A 24,166-nucleotide genomic window follows, 5' to 3' on the forward strand; every position below is an offset into this window, starting at 1 on the left:
GTCTCAAGTTGTCTGAGTTTTAAGACACAATCCCCGCCTCTGGGATGTATGGGTACATGTGCCACTGCAAAGAAGGTTAGCAAGTTAAAGTCATTCCCATGTTCCTGTGTAAAGTGTTTGGCCATTGGGTATGCCGGGTCCGAGTTCTTAATGGCTCTAAGATGTTGCAGAATACGGAGCTTGAGTTTGCAAGTTGTACTCCCAATGTACCATCTCATGCATGAGCAAGACAGGACATACACCACAAAAGTAGTGTCGCAGTTTATAGAATATTTGATCTTAAAAGGAATTGCGGCGACTGGATGTATGAATGACTTCAACACAGTGGCATGTGCGCAGGTTTTACATTTCATGCATTTGGAAAATCCCATAGAGGAGACGGTAGCCAGGTCATACTAGGTACATTCTTTTCGACAAGGGGGCAAAAAACTGGACACCAATTTATCTTTTAGCAATGGCACACGTTTAAAGGTCATAGTAGGACATTTAGACAGTACAGAACGGAGATCATTGTCTAGAGTTAAGACACCCATTGTTTTTCCACAATTTTACGTATGTCATTGGAGGCAGTGTCAAAAGAGATGATCAATCTAGGGTCATCCTTGGTACTAGATTTGACAGGTTTATTATCGTACAAATGTTTGTCTCTAGACATGCCACGTGCCTTGGTGTATGCCTTCTCAATAGTTCTTTTGTCATATCCTTGTTTCAGAAATAAAGCCGTCGCCAATGCACAATGATGGTCAAACCAGACAATGTTCGTACAGTTCTGTCGAAAACGGATAAATTCACCGTAGGGAATTGATTTTTTGCACGCTGGAGGATGGCAACTATTGGCATGGAGGGGCAGGCCAGTATTGGAAGGTTTTTTGTGTAATGCCAGTGCTGTCCAGCATAACAATGACATCCAAATAAACAATCCCGGAGCGGCTATGACATTCAGTGAAGGTGAGATTAGCCTTGTTAGTGTTGATGTCCTTAACAAAAGATAGCCAGTCATTCTCTATGCCCTTCCAAATAATAAACACATCATCTATGTACCGCCACCAAGAATCAATTTGTGTCGGAAAACAAGATGAGAGTAAATCAGACAAAAAAGTGGCCTCCCACCACCCCATCATAAGGTTGGCATAAAATGGGGCGAATGTGCTGCCCATAGCAGTCCCCCTAACTTGCCGAAAGAAAGACCCCTCAAACAAAAAGACATTGTGTTCTAAACAGAAAAGAAGCATCTCCAAAAGAAGCGGACTGTCATCTACTGTGTCACCCACCCTCCACTAGTTCTCCACAGCACATTGTGCGACACTATTATTAATTATGCATTGTACCCGGATTACTTACCTGCAATGCCCATTACCAGACACCATCACCCTTAAGCCTGTCTATCTGCACTCACTTTACATCGTCCTCTACTTATTGTACACTATTCTGGCCTCAACCACACCACAATCCGTTCCCACTATGGCCATTCACATTAAACCAGCTACCACAACTACCACATATCTAAATGAGCCAGCCCTGTGGCTACAACACTTTACCACCAAACCTATCCCTAACCAACCATGCCATATGTCATATATCAGGAATGCTAGGCTCTGCTCTCGCATCCATTACCCCTCAAGCACACATACTACACCACAGAACTGCATCACCTCTTACGGCTACCCCTCTTGCATGCCCGACACTGTTAGGCCCAAACCAACCGCAGATAAACCCTCACCGCCACGCTTACCTGGGTGCCTATCCCCAAGTCCACGGAGCAAACCCTGTGCCACTCCAGTCCAGAACAAAAGATTAGCAACCAGATGTCACCATTGGTCCTACCACCTGAACTCAGACAGCAGGGTTAATTCTGCCAACTCTACTAAAAATAAGACCTCTACCCTAGACACCCCATTATCGATAGAGGCCTCCCCAGCCAACATCCCTAACTCCCAAGCTAAACTCAAAGGGGCGCTAATTAACGCCCGCTCTGTCCCTGCTCACGCTTTAGACATTGCTGACTTCATTGTGACTGAAAACATTGACTTTCTGGCTATCACAGAAACCTGGTTACATGCGGCGTCAGGACCTGCCCTGGCCCTCGCCATTCCCGACAGCTATTCCATCATTAGGTGCGACAGGGACACCAATCAAACTAAGGGGGGTGGATTAGCATTCATATTCAAGAGTTCTCTTAGTTGTCAACTGCCAACAGTTGCCCTCTGCGGAACTACTCTCGATTAAACTCCCAATCTCACCTAATCACACCGCCTCGGTGCACCTCATCTACCGGCCACCTGGTCCCACTTCCACATTCATAGAAGATATCTCATCCATTCTAGCATCTAGCACTAAGCCTAAATCCCAAATCATTATACTTGGAGACCTCAATTTAGGCTACCTGGATACGAACTACACCAAAGCCTGTGACCTAGCCAGTGTCCTATCCGACTTTGGCCTCACCCAGCATGTCAATGTACCTACCCATATCAAGGGACGCACATTAGACTGGGTTTCAGACATGAATTGCGCATTAAAATTAATTTCAGTGTCACCATGTGCATGGTCTGACCATCATAAAATTACATTCTCCATCAACTCCTGCCCACCCAGTGACAAACCATGTACTGCGCCACCCACCTTTACTCGTAACAAGAAGGACATCACAACTGAGAAACTAGTTCCACTCATCCTCCCATTATTAAACTCGGTTTCCTCCACCTGCGCTGACCCTACCGTCCTTGTGGACACCTACAATCAAGCTATGTTAAAAGCCCTGGATTCCATTGCCCCACTTAAACAGCGCAAAGAAAAAGAAAAAACGCGCAACCACCTTAACTCTTGGTTCACCCCACACCTACGAGAACTTCGTAAAGACAAACGCAAAGCTGAGTCTCTCTGGAGAAGCTCACCTACGCCAGTAAATAAAATTAACCTCTTATCCATCACCCTATCGTACAAAGAAGCCATACTAGCGGCCAAAAAAGATGTCTATAACAACAGGATCATACAAGCTCAATCCAACACTAAGGAACTCTTTAAAGTCCTCAAGGAATTAGAGTCCACAGTTGCCCCATTGACAGGTGTACCCCTGACACCGAATGGTGTGCCAACATACAAAAAGCACTACTAAACAAAATCACTACACTCCAAGCTAAAATCAACGCCAAAAAAAAACATCTCCTTGATTCAGCAGGTTATACCCAATCCTACAACATCCCATCCCTTAATCACTCCTTCAAACCTTTTAGTTTCTCACCTCTCACCATCAGGGAAGTGGAAAATATCATCATGAAGTTAAAACCATCCAATTGTCAAGGCGACGCCTGCCCCGCACCAGTCATAAAGGAAGCAGCGCCTGACCTCGCTCCCTTCATCACCTCCTTCATCAACTCCTCCTTTAAATCTGGCATAGTACCGAAAAACCTCAAGGATGCCTGGGTAATCCCCTTAATAAAAAACCTAACTTAGACCCTAGCAATCCCACTAACTACAGGCCTATCACCACAGTGCCTTACCTCCTTAAAATCCTGGACCGTGTTGCATATCTTCAAATTCAAGATTATCTCGATAACAACAACCTATTAGGACTTAGGCAATCTGGTTTCCGCCCGAGACACGGTACAGAGACAGCTCTAATAGATTTAAAAACGCAAATTGAGAATCTGAAAGACAAGGGCAAACAAGCGCTCCTACTCCTTCTTGATCTGTCCGCCGCTTTAGAATTGGTGGACCACCAAATCCTCTGCCAGCACCTCAAAACTGCTGCCCATTTTTCCGATGCAGCTACCTCCTGGATCAGCCCGTTCCTTGCTAACAGATCCATGAGAGTCTTCTCACCTCTTGCCGCTGCTGACCCAGCTCACGTCCCCTGTGGAGTCCCACAAGGCTTGTGCATATCACCTACGCTCTATAACCTATTTACTAAACCACTCTTTGATATTCTTGACCATCTGGGTGTTACCAACACAAATTATGCGGATGACACCCAGATACTCATCCCTATCACTGGTGATTATGTAACCGACGTCAAAGCTCTCAATGCAGTCTATACCGTCATCCAGGCGTGGATGGCCCACCACGGTCTTTGCCTAAATGATGAGAAAACTGAGTTACTCATCCTAGGCTCTCAGTCCAAACTCTCAAAATTTGACAGTAAATATGAGGCTTTTAACATTGATTGTAACATTATCAAGGTCACCAATGTCACTAAAACCCTCGGAATTTACCTAGACTCCACCCTCTCTCTCATCAGACAAACCAACTCAGTAGTCTCAGCATCTGCGTACAAGTGTAAACTAATCACTGCTTGCCGTCCCTTCTTAACAACGGACAACTGCCTCATCCTCGCCAGAACCCTCATCTTATCTAAAATTGACTACTGTAACGCCCTTTACCTAGGAACGAGCCAAAGAAACATTGATAAACTTCAGGTAACCCAGAATAACGCCATCAGGGCTGCTCTTAACATACCCAGGCACGCCCACATCTCATCCACCAGACGCAACATACATTGGCTCCCCATTTCACGGCGTATCACACTTAAAACTCTTGTTCTAAGCCACAAAGCACAGAACAATGCGGCACCGGCCTACCTGTCAGCGCGCTTCACCCAACACACAGCCTCCAGACCCTTAAGATCTGCACAAGCACACACACTCATCATTCCCAGTTTCAAGATTCAGATTGCCAGAGGTTCGAGCTTCCCAGTCCTTGCAGCGAAGCTCTGGAACCCCCTACCCAACGATCTCAGGAAAGTCCCCTCCCTCCAATCCTTCAAAAACAGAACAAAACAATGGCTCTTTGAGCAAGACGATGCTCCGGGCACCCTTTTGTAACACCTGCTGCATGCTGCTCCCACTCGATTACCTTGTACATACTGAGCTGACTGACCCCCCCATGTAAATGTATGTATATATCTTTGTTCTATGTATATATAACTTGTAACTTGTAATCTGTAACTGCCCTCTGTAGCACTTTACTGTAACCAACTTTCTAAACATGCGCACTGATGCCCGTGGGCAGGCTGCGCAATATAAATAAACAAATACAAATACAAATAGAACTGTGTCCAAGATAGTTAAGAGAACGAGTGTTCAAATAATATTTGCATGCATTAATACCAACAGTGTGTTCAATAGAGGTATAGAGAGAGACCACATCCAGTGTGGCCAAAATCAAACCTTCTTCCCAAGGTATGTTAGTCACGTGTTGGAAGAAATCCTTAGTATCCCTAAGGTAGGATGGCAATACTGATACCAACGGTAAGAGGGTTTCATCAATGAATTGTGCCAGATGTTCTAATAAAGAGCCACATAAAGTGACGATAGATCTGCCAGGGGGATGTTTAAGTGATTTGTGAGTCTTAGGAAGAAAATAAATGGTGGGAACAGTATGACATGCAGGGATTAGGAATTTAATCAAATCATCCTCTAATAGATCTTCACTCGCCCACTTGGTACAGAGAACAGTAAGTTCAGTTCTTATTTCAGCAAAAGGGTCTTTAGGAAGTTTGGTATATCTATTGGCTTCAGCCACATACTTAATTCTGTCTTGTATGACAATATTTGAACCTTTGTCAGCAGGTTTAATGACAATACTGGAAAGCTGTTGTAATTCACCAATGGCCAAAAACTGAGCAGGGGTGAGGTTCTGCTTATTGGACCTGGTTCTTTGCTGTAGTTTTCTCAGATCTTTTAAAAAAACAACGTACAAAAGTACGAGGAAACAGACTGCACTCCAAAGAGCAGCTGTTTGGTAGAAATCACCTGGCAGCAAAAGAAAGTCACCACAGGATCCACAACAATATAGTTTCCTTTATTTTCGTGCAGTGGAGAGAGAAAATTGCAAACAACGACGCATTTCGCGGTTAGCAAACCGCTTGATCGCATTCAGGGATGTAAACACAAACAATAGACTTATAGTTGGTATATCGGCTCTATGGTTGCAAGCTGAGAATAAGCACTGCCTTGTAAATGGGAGGCTATTTCAGTTTCAAAGGTCAGGCATCTTGTAATGTCTGAATGAATATAATACACAATCATAGTTATACGTTTACATTTCACACACATTGAGCTATCAAATGGAAAACACTGCCATGTTCCTGTAGCTGGAGATTGTATAAATGGCAACTTTTAATACAAAGTGAAAGGACCAATTGTATTTTTTGTTTGCAGGTCATTTATATGCTAAAGCAGCTCTAATAGAATAGAGACTATTGACTCATTCTGCGCTAATGGCATAAAAGTTATGAGAAGTCACACCGTGTGGAAAAATCAACCAAGGAAAGAAATGACTGTATATAAAAAGCAACCATCAAAGCCATTACCAACAACCTCCATAGCTGCGCTCCATGAAGTATTTCCCATATAAATATATAGCCCCATACATTAAGGGAAATACAATTGATTGAGCCAGACACAGAATAAAATCTAGAATTGTGTTCAACTGTCAAAGACAATCAGTGACGTGCAAAACAGCATTAACTACAATGTGCAAAATAGGCAACGAAGCAGCAGAATAAAGTGCTTAGTGCCTGAAAAATTCCATTTATGTCCTATGCGTTGTGCATAATGGTGGTACATGATGTATAACAAATGTTATTTAATAATATTTGTTTTTAAATAGACGTCTCTAGGATGATAAATAATCTGTATGCAAGAGAACAATATTATACCAACTATATGGGTCTAAGCTTAGTGCTTGACATATTACATATGCATTTTATCAGCAACTTTATAAAGTGCTAAGTGCTGACAAGGCAGAGTCTGATGCAAAATAGCGATTAAAAAGCTAGGACCACAATAAACACAGCAAGGTAACAATAATGAAAAAATAGAAAAAATAGGAACGGCCTATGGGATATATGTGCAAAATTGCAATATAATAAGGTGCTGTATGAAGCACATGAGTGCACCAAGATGTATGTGCAACAGTGCAATTGTTAAAGTGCAATGTGCTTCACCTTAATTGTCCGACCTTGAAGCTGTATAACATTGAGATGTCTGGAACCCCAATAACAAGAGTAAACCCTTAGTGGTGAAAGTGAAGCCAAGACTATAACATCTCCCAAGAAACAATGATAGCATACAACCACTACAATGTGATGTGGAGATGTCTAAAATGTGTGTGTCAAAAACCAAAAACCCTCTACAAAACAGACTACACAAGAAATTAATGGAATAAGTAAACAAAATTCCCAAAAAAACAAATGAATGAAATCTACATCCCGGAGAGACCCTAATCATACTCTCTGAGGGTTACCCTCAAAGTGAAAAGGCAATACAATATGTAAAAAGTGCAATCTCATAGTTGAGGCAAACAAGACAGCTAAAGAAACAAAATAGAAGATTTTGGAACTGGATTAGATACCAAAAGGGAGGTACGATCTTTGTCCCAAGCTTTAATGTAGGCCCTTTCAAGTACCTTCTTGGGATAACCATGGTTTTGAAACCTGTGGACTATACAGGCACATTCTATATCAAAACTTTCAATTTTGGAGCATTTCCTCTGTATACTAATCAACTCCCTGTATGGTATGCTCCACTTAAGGACTGTAGGATGGTTGCTTGTGGCATGCTAGGGTATGTTGGAACTAGTCGGTTTCTGTTACGCTCACCTGGCTCCCACAGGTGCGTCCATCTGAACTGGACAGCTGCGGTCTCCACCAATGTGACACGTAGTGCCGAGATGACGGACTGGACTGGCCCAACTAGCTTTGTTTGCTTGGCCCGTAGAAATATTCTTCTGCAAATGGAGAAAGGGAATTAACCACCCGTGGAGTTGAGTGTTAACCCCCCCCCACTGCCGCTGTTCTCCCCACTGATCACCTTTGATGTCCCCTCTTATAGTCTCACCTGATGGTTTGGAAAGATGAGCTCTCCATCCTGCATTGAGTGCAGGGGCGCGTAGATAACCAGTTGCTTCACAGGAATTGGTGAGTTCCAGAACAATATTGACTCTGAGATTCCCGGCAAGACGCCGTAAGTATGTAGTTTGTAAGAGTTCAAATGTCTGACTTTCACTCTGTCCGATTCCTTGCAGGTTGCAGCTTGACCCTAGCGAAGAGTTCCTCGTGGAAACCGGTAATAGTCAGGTAAGGATTTGTATTATCCAACACAGTTTGATAAAATAATGTCAATATGTAACCTGTTGCTTTCTCCCTTATTCAGGCGCTGAGAGAAAGTATGATGTATCTGGGAATAATGCCTCCGGCGGTAAAATCAGGTAAGTCTATTGTGGTGATGAGGTTTTCCCTTGTTTGTCCCTTTGTTTCACCTTGCTGTCCTTTTGTTTTCCCTTAGGGGCTGGGGTTCAGCGAGGATGCAGTGGAAGCTGCGCCGACTCGTGAAGAGGAATAGTACCCCTGGTGGTAAAATCAGGTAAGTCTATGGGGGTAACTAATATTGCCTCTGTGTATTCCCTTGGCTCACCTTGCTGTTCTTGTCTTCCCCTTAGGTGCCGGAGTGCGGCGGGAACATGCGGAAGGATGCGGTGGAATGTGAAGATGCTAAGAAGGCCGGTGAGTTCAGCGCGGCGCTGCAGCGGGCGAGGCGACGCGCATACAATAACTTCTTTCTTCCAGCTCGAAGGCGCAATGGATCGGGAATTCAGATAAGGATCAAAGGTATTGCTCTTGTTCTAACCTTTTCTCCTTCTTTCTCCCTTTTTCTAGGAGCTACGGCCTCGAGGCGGGCGTGGCAGAAGACTGGATGCAGACTTGCAGGCACGGTGAGCGTTACGCTGCTGGATGCAGAATAACGCGAAGCGTGTGCTGCTCTTCGGGCGTGGTTTAAATAGCCTCCAAAGTAGTCGCAGGTAAGTATTCCTCCCCAGCCCCACCTGAGTAAAATAATAGTCCCTAGGTAAAGTAGTCCCTTCCAAGCCTCTTTTGGCTTGGAGCTCTTGCAGCATGGTCTGCATCAGGTAAGTTTGCAGCATGGTCTACATCAGGTAAGTTTTAATCTATGAGCCTGGTGCCTATGGCGCCAGGACTGACTCTCCATATGAGCCTGGCGCAATAGACGCCAGGTCTGCACCCAAATAGCCCCTAGCAGGGGTTGTTGGGCTTGCTTGGAATAACTTGATGCCTGCTTCCGGGGTTGCTGGACTTGGTCTGGGTCCCCCGGGGTAGGCATCATGACAGTTTTCTATAAAGTTCAGTAACCAGTTCTCCTTGTGCCACTGTAACAAGAATATCTAAGAAAATGATAGCAGTCTTGCGGCGGCTCTCAGTGAATTTTAAATTTAGCTGGTTCACATTTAAAATCTTCACAAAGTTCAACCATTCTGTAGTAGTACCATCCCAGATGATGAATAAATCATTGATATAATGCAGCCAAAGGGAAATTTTGTCTGTATACTTAATTCATGTCCCAAGCTCCGGCTCATGTTATTTTATCCTATATGAGCGACGCACGGGTGTTTGTCTTGCTGTGCCTTTAAGACACTGTGTTTTCTGCTGATTCCATTGCTCTAGTTGTTAGTCCTTTTTTGGTGTTTCCAGCACCTTTTAAAAGATAGTCCTTTGACTATGTTTAGCCCGCATTGACTTTTTGCTATGTTTGTGCTGGTGTCGAGTGAGTGAACACGGTACCGGCTGTGCAATTTTTCCACGAAGGGGGCTGCACGTTTTCCATTCAAGGTAAGCGTTCCCCCCTGTGAGAGCGTGACCCAGAGACACGCTAGAGGTTTTTGTAGTGTGGCATTAGGATTGCTCTGAGGAGCGCTGCATATTATTTAGCGGTGTTCCGTTTGTTTTTAATTTATTTTATTACACTTATTACAATTTTCTCTAATGCGGCATGATACATGGATAAAGAGGCTGTTTGTTATACGTGCATACCTACGTTACCTGCGTACATGGTGTAGTGGGAATCATGTGAGTGGTGCCTTCGGTATCACTGGTTTTATATATGTCATACATATAGCCTACACATTATGGGTGTTCACTTGGTGAGGAGTTGGCTATGGCGAGATTTTGCATTGCCTGATTAGTTTTACAGGTGTATATTTTCTAATGCAAGTGCATTTGCACACACGGCTTTATGGTCTGTGTGTTTTTCAATCGCCACATATATGCTGTAATTGTTACATGAGGTGAAAAATCCTCACACAGTTGTCATTGTGTGTTTCTTTTGTAGCCTTGTGAATGGCCTAGTGACCAATAGACATTGGGAAGATCTGACTAACGTTATGTGGGTCCTAGGGGATCCTTTGGTGGTCGCATCCTTTGAAAGATCTCCAAGCTGCACCATGGGTGCTTGTAAGTGGTCTAAGCCCTATATTTAATGTATATTATGTATGGCCATAATATGCACACTGAGTACTCGGTTTTTCCAGGAATGCTGCTTGGTGTTTCTGTTGGTTCCACAGGTACAGCATACACACTGATGCTAGTGGAGGATTAATTTCCGCTGTCCCATTCACCTTCCCTTAAGTTGGAATTTGGTGGTGAGTAGGGGCCTATGTGTTTATTGAATTTGAACACATTGTGACATTATTAGTCACTGACTCTAAGAAATAAAGATGACACTATGGTTTTTATCATTACTTTTTTAGATCTACTACTGGCCCATACATGTTGAGAACAGGGGGGGAGCATTTACTCCAAGCCCTACGTCCTGAAGAAGGTCTCCGACCGAAACACGTGTTGATGCTTTTCTGTGAGAGATATCTGGTCAAATTTGGCATCAGATACACAACGACACCTGATATTATGGACTGGGTCACTGCCTGATGTTATAACTGAAAAGATTTGGTGTAACAATATTTCCAATGCTTATTGATGTACTAAACACTTGGGTGTTTTTATATTTGAATGTCTGAATGAGTCCTGTATGTGGTTATGATTGATGGTATGAATTGGCTGTTCTTTTATCGATTTTTATGATATTAAGATTAATTTTTCTTGTGATGAGTTTACTGAATAAAATTTGATATGTATTGAAATTTAGTTAGTGTCATCCCATTCTACTGATCCAATTTTGGATATCTGTATACTATACCTGAAGGATCAGGGACTTGAGTGCAGGTCTACCCCTTTATTTACCCTTTGTATGCTTTCTGTTACATGGGTGCCATACCACAATTTTTACCACCAACCCATAGTTAGATTTGCGTATGAGGGAGAAAATGTAGTGCCCATGGCTATTCCCTCAAGTTGAGTATAAAACTCTTTGTTAAACAAAAAAGTATTTTTAGTGAGACAAAGACTAATCATGTCCAAGATCATTCTCCCATGTTGCAAGTAATTCATAGATCTAGTATGTAAAAAATACTCACAAGCTTGCAAACCGTTATACGTTTCATGGACATATAGAGGGACACCACATCCAATGTGGTTAATAAAAAAGTAGATTCCCATGGTATGCCATCTATTTTGTTTAAGAAATCCTTGGTGTCACTCAAATATGAAGACAATGAAGTCACGAAAGAGATCAAGGTTTCATCCACGAATTTAGAAATATTCTCAAGTAAGGCTCCACAAAGGGTGACAATTCTTCTGCCTGGTAGCCTTGTGGTGCTCTTATGCAATTTAGGCAAAAAATAGATTCTGGGCATCACAGGGAATTTCGGATGCAAGAATTTACACATGTAATCATTGAATATGCCTCTATCTTTCCATATTGTTAAAAGCTTGGAGAGTTTGGCATTCATGTCTTCTGAAGAATCACCTTCCAATTTAGCGTAACAGGCTCTGTCTACAAGTTGTCTTTCGGCCTCTTTTATGTAGTCATGCCGATTCATAATGACTATGTTAGTCCCCTTATCAGAGGGTTTAATAATACAGTCAGAGAGTGCATACAATTGTGTCAAAATGTTTTGTTCACGAAGGCTTAAATTATGTTTGTTGAAAACACTTTTCTTTCTGATTTTTTTCAGATCACTGATCACTAATTCTTGAAATGCTTCCATATGTCCACCAGGATTGAACATGGGATTGAATCTGGATTTTAATTTGAATTCACTTTTACCTGGCTAATTAGTATGGATATCCATTAAGTTCCAATCTTGGTCACTGATGTTTTCATATTCTTGGCATTCGGATTCCAAATGTATGAGATCTGTGAGGATCTGTATATCCTCAATGGGCACTGAGGTATGTCCAAGCAATGGTTCTTTCAAACAAGGTTTGGTCGGATTCACTGCAAAGAATTTCTTAAGCCTGACTTTATGAATATATTTATCAAAGTCAATTCTAGTCTCTGCATAGTCATAAAGAGCTGTGGGGCAGAAGTTGAGTCCCAATTTAATTATTTTAAGGAAAATGAATGGGATGAAAGATTAATTATTGACATGTCTGGTAACTCCATGTCTGTTTTTATAATTTCTTTGTTCAAGAGCATGTTAGACTCTCGGATTTGTCCGTATTCGAGGTGCTTGAAGCGTTGTCCCCGCCTTGTTTTTTTCTCCCTCTTTGTCCCGTAGTTTTTCCTCGGCCTCTGCCTCTTGTTTTCTTGCTGCTGTTGTTTCTGCCATCCATGCCCAACAGTCTCATTTCCTCTAAAAAATTCAACTTTCGTGGAGGCTGCTCATTTTCACCCTCTGTTGTATCAATATCAGAATATGATAGGTCAGTTTGTGCATCATTCACTGGATTTTGTGGATTGATGGGGAATTTCTGTCGTAGGGTGTCAAAACGTTTAGCAAAAGTAAACACCCTTCCCTTCTCATAATCATCTTCATCCCAAATGAATTTCTGTTGTTTACACAAAATAAAACTCAATCGTCTCCGTGACAACCTGCCTATCACTAATCAGGTCCAGACCTGTTTGAACTCCTTTCTCACCGACCAACCCTCTCAGGTCCAACTGGGGTCTTTTCTCTCTTCTATCTCTTTCTCTACTTGTCGTGTTCCACAGGGGTCTAACTTCTCTCCCTGGCTTTTCAACCATTACCTGGCACCTCTTGCCCACTGCATAAACCACCTCTTCATCAAGACAATAAAGGTGGGCTGGAAAGATTCTATGGCATGACACGGAGTCTCCTACTACATGTGTATTTCTTCTTTATTTTTAACAGCAGCAAGAAAATTCATTTTTAAAACAAAAAACAACTACTCCCACGATTTCTCCTATTACAGCCCCTCCCATTTTTCCATGACCACCAATCGTGTTGTTCTATCTGGCATAAGTTCCAATCACATCCGCCATTCTTCTTTTCCCTCATTCCTCCTCTTTTCCTTTGTAAATTAGAGAGGGGTCATGAAAGAGTATGATGCAAGCTGTGTACACTGTCTGTGTTCATTTGTCTAGGGCTGCAATGGCTTCTGAAGCCTTTTGGTCCGGGGCTAGGTTGGAGAATATTCTCAAGTCAGCTATTTGGTCAAATGCCTCTACATTGTATACATACTAGTGTAAGCCTTTTGCACGTGCCATGTCTATTGTGTGGTCACAGCTCGGAAGTGTGCATAATCGGAACCATTTCATAGAATACAGATTAGCCCTATAAAATTACAATGGCCAGTCATGATTTTATTAATGACACAGAGGTAAGTATTATCCCTCCCTCCTTCTTCTTCTTTAAACAAGTTTTCAGTTTTTTGATGCTAGAATTCATTGAGGGACGATCTCCAACGTTTTGTGGAGGGAAATTGTGGTGATGACTTGCCTACACTGGTCAAGAGAGATGGTCTCGCTTGGTGATGAGGCTTGTTGCAAAAGAGGAGGATTGGCAGACTTGATTGCAACTTATGAAAATAAGGACACTAATGGTGGACTTGGTGAAATACGAGGGGCTGCAATAGAAGGAATGGTGGGAGTAGTCGTTTTTTGTTTTTCGAACTAGCTGATGTTAAAAATAAAAGAAGAAATGAGGACACAACAGGAGCTTCCAAGCCATTAATGCAACACCGACAGTCTGTGAAAACGAACTTTGGCTAATCGGTATTAGTCTGTGTGGAAGATGGGGTTTGTGGTGGGCCTTGAAAGTGAACATATAAGTAAGCATGTTAGGAGAGCATGTGACGGTAAGAGCAGCCTGTCTGTATCTTATGGCTGTTTCCAGGCAGGCAATAAAGTTATTTAAAAGTCCATGACATGGACATAAGAATGAGAAGGTCATGTATGCTATATGATGGAAGATGTGTTCTGCAGTGACGACTTCCGAATAAAGAGAACTGAAAGAAACGGAAGCCATGTATGCTGCACGCTAACGGTTGTGGTGCGAAATGCCAGCCCAGAATGAAAGGGGAACTGACAGAACTGAAAAGCCATTTCTATGCCGAAAAAATGAAATATCTGAGTTTCACAGAATTTCCGAGTGATAACCATTTTGTAAAGTAGGAAATCACCAAAAATATGAACGATGCCATGGTTACAGGCAGGGGATACGGGTTAGGTAAAGTCAGGCCCATTCTAGAGTAATGTATTGGTGGATCCAGTGATGTTCTCCCGTTGAAGCCATGTTCCTGCAGCCTGGTTTCACACAGTCGGACCTTGCGAGCTGCAGGGTTGAGTCCCAGAGTCTGCATCTGCAATTCCATCCTTGCCTTTGTCTGCTATGAGAGGGGAAGCCGAGTGTTTTCCCCTATAATCCCCCAGAAAATCCTGTGATCATAAGCGGGAGGGGGGCACATCATTAATTGACTCCTCCCATATTTTCCTCATCTTGGTATGGTGCTCCGGTTTAGGTCTGGGACGAGCAAACTCCATCGCCTGCTCCCAAAACACGCGCCATCTAGATCACAAATTAGAGGCGTCTCTAGGGGCAGGGGGGGAGGGGCTGTGGCCCCGGATCTTTTGGCTGTAGCCCCTGGATCGCTGCTCAGGGGCTACAACCAAAAAGCTAGCTAGCCCATAGTCCCCACAGCCCCAACATTAGCATAGCCCCGGATCTTTTTCAGACCTACCAACTCCCCTGTCACACATGCTCAACCTGGGGTGATCCCTGCCCTACGAACGTATCTAGCATTATGGAGGGGAGTTTTGCCAGGAGCAACATTTGAAATAAATTATGCAATGGGATGTGTTTTAAGATAAATGCAGGTCAATTCTCGAAAATAGATATTGTTGCTTGCACGTGTGCAGGGTACACACAACTGGAGTAAGTACCTGCATTCTTTGAGTGCACAGAGCCATAAAACTGGATCGGTGTGTGCACAAGAATTCTGCACAAGCACATTCATTGCTTAACTCAGAATAGGGTTCCAGTGTATGCCTCTGGACTCCCCTGCCGCAAACAAGATGCAAATGAACATGCAATGCTTGGCATGAGCATTACTATGTTTTAAAAAAATGCCTTTACATTTGCAACGGCCTAACAACGGTGGAAAGTAAAAACTGCATTTGAAGAAAAGGCTATTTAAGGCCCGTCACTGCACAGGTTCTGGCCCAACGTGGATAGGGGTTTGACCCTAGCGTCAGACCTACCGAATGTCAATGACCCAATGCTTACCTAAGTGTCCAACATTTAGGGATGAATTGCAGGATTACTGCGCTCAAAAGCTAGTCCCTACAACACCCTGCAAGTCCCTGTTATGACACAGGAACGTGCATGATGCGAACTGGGGCCACAGGGATGCAAGCTGCATAAAGCCGCTGCTGCTCAGTGAATCAGCCCGATTCTTTTCTTGCCTATGTGAGTTTTATTAATGTTGCACTCAATTGGATACCGGGATCTTAATTCCTGTGTCTTCCACCTGTTTAGTCGATGAAAGTTTTGTCGTTTGAAAAATACTTTAAAGTATCTTTTTCTAATGTGCTTCAAAAACAGAAACATTTTATATTCAATTACATAAAAACATTAATATAGGCACGATTGTGTCCCGGTATTACTGGTGCTCTCTCACCAGTCGTGTCCTTCAATCAACCCTTCATCCATATTCCGTAATGTATTGTAGTCAATCCAAGTGCATACCGTATTACACTAGACACGGCACACAAGGAAACTAAACCACAGATACCGGCCTGCCAACGAAATTATTTTCTTCTATTTCATTTCTCTTTCCACTTCATTCGCTCATTTGGACCATATCTACCATCAATCATCAGACATGCCTTTTCACATTCTCGAACTTCTGGTTTTCACCCATAAGCCTTCGGTGGAACTTCTATCTTGCTGTTCACCTCCATATCCACTTTTCTTGGTACAAGTTTCCCAGATCATAGCTCTCACTCACTGGTCACTTTCTCCACGTCCTACGAAAGGTCTCAGTGTGATGTGCCTCTTTCGCTCTGCAAATCAGCAACTCACTCCAACCTGGTCCATTTGGCCGCGTTCCTTTGGGCTGTGAATCAATATTTTTGCGATCTGCATGATTGCACATTTTCCCCAATGCCTCGCTGCAACTTCAGCACATTCAGGTGTGTCGGTTGTAGCTCACAAAGTGCTCCCCCACACTTCAGTGAGTAGGCAGTCTTTGGGAGTTTAGGTTTCCCAGCTTCGCTACACTCTGCAAATCTCGATCTTTTGAAGTAGCCATGGCTCTTCTGAGCCACTGAAATGACCATTGACATTGAAGAAAGACTGAGCATCCCCACATTGTATAATATTGATCAGTGGCACGTTACCACATATTCTAGCCTCTAACCTTCTAATTGTACCCCTGTTACTCTAACCTATCATTGTATCCGTTATGCAGCACTACACCCAGCACATGCAAACACATTTTCATGGAGTTTCTGGACTGCAATGTTCTTGGTTTGAATTTGCCTTGCGGATCTTGTTCGCTATGTTCAGCCCAACCCAAAGCAGGATCTGCAAACGCCAAACAAATCAAAGTGAGGGCATATAATAAACATCCAATTCAAGGTACACAGTGAACTCCAACCAATCCGAGAAAGAGGAATGGTTGTAATTCGAATGCCCTTCCTTGCATAAGGTGGCAATAGCACCCTCTATTTGGGATTAGTTGTAAGTGACAGCCCGCGTTTTGGATTCCTTGAAATTCTCCCCTTTCACTACATTGGTTGCAATTCATGGTCATCCAGGGGTTGACAAGAATTCATGGCTTTCCTCACATTGATTGAAATTCGTAAAGATGCCTTAGATTTGTTGGAAATAATGACCTGCACCTTGGATTGGCTTCAATTCGTGGTCCCTTCCTTGAATTGACTGCATTTCATACACAGGCCTTAGGGTGGCTGGAATTCATGCACTTCACTACACATTGGTTGTAAATTGCAAACAGTCTTTGAATATCATACAGCTCGGGTCCTTCTCAAATAACACTTGCAAAGTTAACATGCATAGACTGTAGCTCTGGCATATCAGACAAATGCGCACATCATTTGGATGTGATTGCATATTTTTCATTGTGCATGTGTTCTGCATGTAAAGTAGAGCATAGCCCTCAACTGTAGACAGTTGCCGTTGGGGTTGATACATGGATTTAACTAGCTTCCTTTCGGCCTTTTGCGTTGTGCCCCATGAAATACAGCAGAGTCTCTGACATAGCATTCCACTCTGCTCTGTAACAGTCTGCATACTATGGCTCCCATAAGGTCGCTACACTAGTCATCTCTGCTGGTAGTTGAACAGGTGCCTGAAATTATAATTACTATTTGAATGCAAAGTGGTGTGCTTTGTATGTCTGTTTGACCTATGGTCTGCCGGAGGGCCTTTTAACCTGCATAGCTTCAAAGCCATTACAAATGGTAGTACAGTGCTACACAAATATCAAGTAACCTAACATAACTACCCTGGAATGCATGCCCTTTCAGTTGAACTAGATGGACTTGACAGTCCCCCTCTTGGATTAGTTGGATCAGTAGAATTTACTATTCCCTAGCCTTTGCGTAGTCTCCTGTATTATGCGTGGCTGTGCCAATTTCCTGGGCACTGTCGCGCGTACCAAGCACAGCCTGCGCGCAATGGGTAAATGTCTCGATTTCGCTCCTCTGAGGCAGGATCAGTTGTCAAAAGCCTTCCCTGACTGGAGTTCACTCTTTTTCAGTGACATTTCCCTGCTCCACCGGGGCGCCGATTTGTCAACAAAGCATTACAATAAGAGGCATTAGCGGTTGATGGCCTAGAGACAGAGGTGCCTGGAAAAGGACTATTTTACCTTAAGGCGCACATCGTGGGTGACAGTAAAAAGGAGGTGAGTATAACGCTGCATGCTGTGTGAAACAATCACTCAAGCACATGACCTTATATTGCATTGCATTTATTTTCACTTGGAATACAGTTTTACAACCCAAATGATATCCGCTTAGGCTCACAATCCTTGGCAGGCTGCTACACTGATCTTTCAGACGGGGTGGAGAGAATAATGCTATAATCACACGTGCATGGTAAACAGTGTTCCAAATTGAAATTAAACCCTCCCCGGCTTGCTTGCAATTGTAATTAAACACACTCCCTGCCATGCTCGCAAGGCAGGGAGTGTGTACAATGGATCCCTATGGGGCACGATTGCTTTTTGCTAATGCATAAAGCAGGAGGACCTCACAGGGATCTCCAGCATTTGCGCAGGCATGTGTATGGCAGAGAGGGAGCAGAAATGCAAGTGGCGTTCTTCCCCTCTTCACCACCATACAAATGAATGAAAATGAGAGCCGTGGCATCAATGGAAGGCGTAAAAAGCCTTATGCAAGGCTTTTACGCCTTCCATTGACGTTATGGCTCAAGTGAGCATGAGCCTCACTGTGCCTTACCTGCCAAAATTAAGTGATTACGTTTGCAGCTTTTGTTACCAAAAAAATCATCTCTCATGGCATAGTTGTTGCATACGCTCATAGTGGCCATTCATATAGTTGCACCACATAGTTCATTTGTCTCTACGCTTACATAGGGACACATTTTTTAATTTCACAACCAGCGATGCACTAGAATTTCATCAAAGACTGTTGACACTCCTTCTATGCTATCTTCCGTAAATTCGCTTCTGAAGATGTAAATACCTATGCAAATTGTTGGTCTGCATTTCTTTTCCCGCACTTGTCTTCGTAGCACTACATCTATGCCTGTGAATGCTTAAAGGCAAAGCTCTAGGCTCTGGCGTAGCCTGGTCCAGGTGAAGGTGTGAATCGTAATCTCTGTTAGATAACATAAGGGGGTGTCGTGCATGATGGAAAGGGGGGCGGATTCAGCGCATTTTGTGGTATGTGCTATAAAAAAGGCTTTCCGTGCTCAGGAGCAGCCCCAGTTCTTGGTAAGGGTGGAGGGGGAGGCTGTCCGGGGAGCACAGTTTAAGAAGCTGTGGAGGGGGGGTGCAGGAAGGAACCCACCCAGACAGCTGCCTCTGAGCCTGCCAGTCCAAGTCAAGCATTCCTTTGTTTCCAATAAAGGAATGCATATTCCAAACACAGCCTCTGAGATGCTCAAGAGACACACAACCTCCGCCCACCCTCTCCAGCTTTGTGTTGACAGAGACTTTAAAGTGGGGGGGGGCAATTTATAAGTGACGGTTCATTTAACAAGCCATTGTTTTTACACCACAGTGGCAGGAACTGAACATGGGGCATTTTTATTCTGAAGGTCAGCACAAAGCATCAATTAGCTGGCCGAATCTATGCATTCTTCCAAGAGAATTAACGTGCCACACAGAAAACGTTTTAAACTATGGTCTTTTTTTCATGACTTTGACACACCAAAACGTTATTTTTGTGTACATTACTTTTTAGTTAGTTACAGACGGCGCATGCCTGAGAATGTTAACTGTCATTTTCTTGCCTAAGTGGTCTAGAGGCTGCTTTGGGATATGGACTAAATGCATTCGCTCAGCATCAAATAACTTTTCATTTTCTTAACACTCCAACAACTGCAAGATGGCTGCTCAATGTGACTTGGCACCTTGCTTAGGAAAGCAGGGTTGTGTCACCATGCAAACCGCAGTGCGTGGCAAATCACTGCAGTGATATGTGTACAGCAATGATTTGTGCGCTGCCCAAGTCACCACCCTGTTTGTTAAGGCGCCGGTGTGCTGCTCCTCTAAGTAACAGCACATATGACTTTTTTTTGTCAGATGTGCCCCATGTCCATACAATGATACAAGAGAAAAAGAGGTCAGCCACAGGTTCAATTAACAGACAGCCCCTTTGGAAGTGTGGTCCAAACCAAAAGCACCAGGGAAAAGCATAAAGGTAGCTGTGCACTTAGGGCACAGCTACCATTATGCGTTTCCCTTGTGCTTCTCATGTCCATACAATAGCACAGTGGAATTGTTTGTGTATGTAGCTCTAACAATTGTGCCATACTGTCCCCACACTTCAACACATAAAGTGATCAAAGAATGTGCCTCAAATTGTACATGCACTAGTCCAAGCGCCATGTCTACACCGCCACACCATGATTTTCACTAGCTGCAGGCCGGCACTAATAAGAGATGCTAGTGCGAGCTCTGTTAGATAAAACATGGACCTGCTCCTTTTTGGCAGAAATAACTCCTGAGGCTGCGCAATGGTGAAGAGGTTGTGGCTGAGGAACTGAGGGCGCTATACCACATATCAGAAGCTGGTTACGTTTAAAACGTTTCATCAGCGTATTACTGGTCAGGCTAACGTGTGTAAGAAGTACAACCCTTTCTGTACATGTTTCCTTCTTTATTGGGTGTCTCTTGGGTATCTGTTCCGGTCTATAGATATCATTCCCTAAAAATGTTTCTGTATTGGGGACTGGGCATGACCACACGGAGACCGATCCCCTCCTCATCTAAAATTCTCCAGAAACAAGGAGCAAAAAAGCCCTTGTATTTGAGTGGCTGATGTTGCAGCAATTTTATCCTCACATCCAAAAACATAAGATTTCCGAATGAGTATGTATGAGGCATGGTTACAAACATTTTAATATTAGAGTGAGTGTTGTGACTAGTGATGTGAGCACCGAGCCTTGTGTCTGTTACGTATTTACTGCTTCACACATGCAACCCTTATATCACAGACTTGTTTATCAAATATAGAGATCTGTGATCGTTGTTATATTCCCGAAATGCTTCGTGATTTAATGCACAGCAGACAAGAACAATCATTGGTGCTATTTGTCCCCTTTCCCTCTCCGATTAGGGGTATTTTGAGAGCATACAACAGGAGTGTACCAGACTGTCCACCTTGGAATGATAACCTTCTATCAGAAAATAATTCATATGGTTACTCTCGTGTTACCCCTTGAGAAATACAAGCGAGGTGGTTCGAAAAGAACGCCTGCAACACAGGGCTAGTCCCTCAGACCGCTGCACGCTGGTCACACCACAGTGGGGCAGTACGGGCAGTTTGTAACTACATTCAGGCAAGGCCTTCATTATCAGCAGGTGTCAGAAGAACCATTTACTGCCAGCAACACATTGGAATTCTTCTGTAAAATACTTGAATTACAATGTAATAAAACCAGCCTCATTTGTAAGCAATGATGTATTCATAGTGAGGGTTTTGTTGAGTGACACAGAGGTGTAGTTTGGGCGTGACGTGTGCCAGTCAGAGGGGCGTATTCTAGTGCTTCGCCCTGGGCAGCAAGCTCGCTAGAAACTGCCCTGATCAGGAGTCTCCAGGTGCCTCGGTGTTTACACGCCATACTCGTACTATGCACACATATGTTATATCGCATTCTGGTGATACGTACGGCTGGTCATCGCCGGTCTCTTGCTCTGCTAGGTAGTTTCGAGGAACATATCCAATTTCGTTGCATCGCCTGCCGCACGACTCCACCTTCTTCGCCCTCCACCATTCGCCGGTGGCGTCGAGCACCTGGAAAAGGTCACCGACCTCGAAGCTGACCTCCTCCTCGGTCCTGGCCTCAAAGTCCCAGAGGCTGACGTGCAGCTGGCCCGTGCCATGGTTCAGGGTTCGGGCGGGGGTTGGTGTAGGGGCAGGAGTCGGCGTAGAGGCGCGACTCTGCTCGACGTTGGAAAGGGTGCTCGGGTTAACTATGACAATCGAGGGTTTCTTGTCGTCCTCGGAGCACCTGGCCCAACAGCAGGCACAGTAGCGGCGGTACCTTGGCATCTTGCCCAGCCCAGCAGCTGGAGGGGGTCCACACGGGAGCCAGGCAGCCTTCCCGCGGCTCTGCGCCAATGAAGCCCCGGACCTTGGAAAGAAGGTTCCTGCACCTGTGCGCCGGCTCCAGCACTATTCTGTGCCCAACACTTCCTCATTCTCAAGATCCAGCAATGCTTAGCGGGCAGTCCCGCCTCTTCGGAGTAAGAGAGAACGAAACGAGGAAGGAGGAAAGCTTTTAAGATGTCGACTTGCCAAGAACTGGCACTATTTCAGGATCGGTGTGCCTTCCCCTCCAGCCATGCCCCAGGCGAGTGTCTGAGTGTCAGGGTGCGGCTGCCACCCGTTCACGGCTACTCCGCTTAACTTGAGAGACTTTGGGGAACCCCCTGTTTATGTGCACCTGCTAAAGGCTGCATGGCACCTGTAGAGCCGAGGTGCCTAGAAAGAGAGCGCATTTCCAGTCCTGGGCGTTCTCTCCCATTATAATGATCAAGTGCCAATTTGTTAAAGTGAAGTTAGAAGTGACTGCAATTCAAAGAATGCATTCGTTTGCTATTGAAAGACCAGGCCTTGGAGCATGGTATCCCCGTTTACATGGAGTCTTCTGAACACTGCACGCAGAGAGCACTGGATCTAAAGCACAGTCTTGATCAATTATTCGTCCTGGATCCCAAGCACAAACGACATCAATTATTCAAAATAATCACACACAGAATACATTGGGAATATGGATTTTATAGAGACGTTTCTTTAAAATATATCATGACATTGCCAAAGACATTCCCTAGTCCAAGACATCCCAGGCAGGGTTGGAGCTAGATTGAGGGCGCTGGGTGGCAGAAAAATCTGCACGTCCCGAATTAGCATACGCAGTGACATCACAGAAAACTGTGTCACACATTGAATCTTTATATCTGGGGGTGAGGGCGGGGAGGTGGGGGATTCAGGGAGTGTTACATTAAAACAAGTTGTCAGGAATAAGCCAATTGACAAATAAACATGGCGATGTGCCATATATGAATGGCCACTGTTATTATTTATGTTATGTTATTGTGCATTTGTATAGCGCCTTATATACCACTGGAATGATCTCAAAACGCTGTGGGTTGAACGCCCTTGGGGACCGGAGTCCAGGTCAGTGGAGAGAGTAGGGTAGTCTATAATGCTTGGGGCCACTCAGCGATGTTAAACAGCTCAAGCTTCAACAGGAGCAATCATATCAGCTTGCCCAGGCTGCCGCACAGAAGACGGCAGAAGGGAACAAATGCTGCTACGACGTCAAGGTCAGGTTTCATGCTCTTCAATCTGGCGATTGTGTGTTGATCTGCGGCCTGGGAAAGCGAGGGCGCAACAAGCTGGATGACAAGTGGGAGTCTCAGCCTTTCATCCGCTAGGAGAGCTCCCAGACTACCAACTGCGAGAGGAAGGACAGCCAAGGATATCAAGACCTTGCACGGGAACCACCTGCTCCCAGTCAGGGATGAGGTTGAGCTGACATCGGAAGTGACAGATGAAGAACCGGCCAAGGGGCCGGTGAAGAGGCAGCAACTCAGTACTGAAAGGCCTGAAGAAGATCCTTTGAAGGCTCAATCTCTGGAGGTTTCTCCAGATACTGAGGCAGAGAAATCAGAAGGTCAGCCAGAAGCCAGTGAAGACACGGACTCTGAGGAGGATCAGTTTGTCGTCTACCCTGACCAAGGGATAGATCAGACACTAGTGTGGTTCCCTACACCCATTGATCCAGATCCCACTCCTAGAGAACCTGAACCCCACCCTCAGTGTATTCCTTCAGAGTTGGTTCCCAATCCTGCGCGTGTCGCCCATGCCATGCTGGATGTGGTAGAGGAACCCTTACCCAATCCTGCACTGGAAGATAGGGTCCCCGACTTGGTGCCAAGAACTCCCCCAAGTCGGGGGAAAAACCTACCTGAGGCCTCGGCTGCTCTCCGTCCTACCACCAGGGAGAGCAGACCTGCTATGAAATTAACATATGATACACCAGGGGTCCAGTGTGAGGTTCCAGTTCCTTCCTGTCAGTCTTCCGTCCCTCCTCCTCTAGAGCAGATTCCTAGGAGTTCGGGGGTACTGTGGGAGGTGCCTGAGATTCAAGGTACTGGGTGGCAACCAGTGGCATGTCCTAAATCATGGTTTGACAGGTTTGTTGACCAGGCCAAAGCTATCCTCAGGGCCGAGGATAGTTCAAAGTTGGGGAGCATGTAACCCCCGGTCGGGGGATAAACAATAGGATCCCCAGCGCATGCAGCCTGGTCGGGCTATCCCAAAATGTGTAAAAAGGGAAATCGGGTTCC

The 24,166-nt window shown here is 44.5% G+C and overlaps 1 protein-coding gene across 1 annotated transcript in view; it reads right to left on the reverse strand.

Moving 5' to 3' along the window:
- The window catches only part of PTK6 (protein tyrosine kinase 6), a 465,017-nt gene extending 442,980 nt beyond the window's left edge, over positions 1-22,037 (reverse strand). The window contains exon 1 of the mRNA XM_069650818.1: positions 21,481-22,037. Coding sequence (XP_069506919.1) covers positions 21,481-21,863 — 383 coding nt within the window. The 5' untranslated portion in view covers positions 21,864-22,037. The remainder of the gene's footprint in view (positions 1-21,480) is intronic.
- Positions 22,038-24,166: the final 2,129 nt, after the last annotated feature.

The sequence above is a fragment of the Ambystoma mexicanum genome, chromosome 3p, assembly GCF_040938575.1.
Source record: "Ambystoma mexicanum isolate Mex_15411 chromosome 3p, UKY_AmexF1_1, whole genome shotgun sequence".
Lineage (NCBI taxonomy): Eukaryota > Metazoa > Chordata > Amphibia > Caudata > Ambystomatidae > Ambystoma > Ambystoma mexicanum.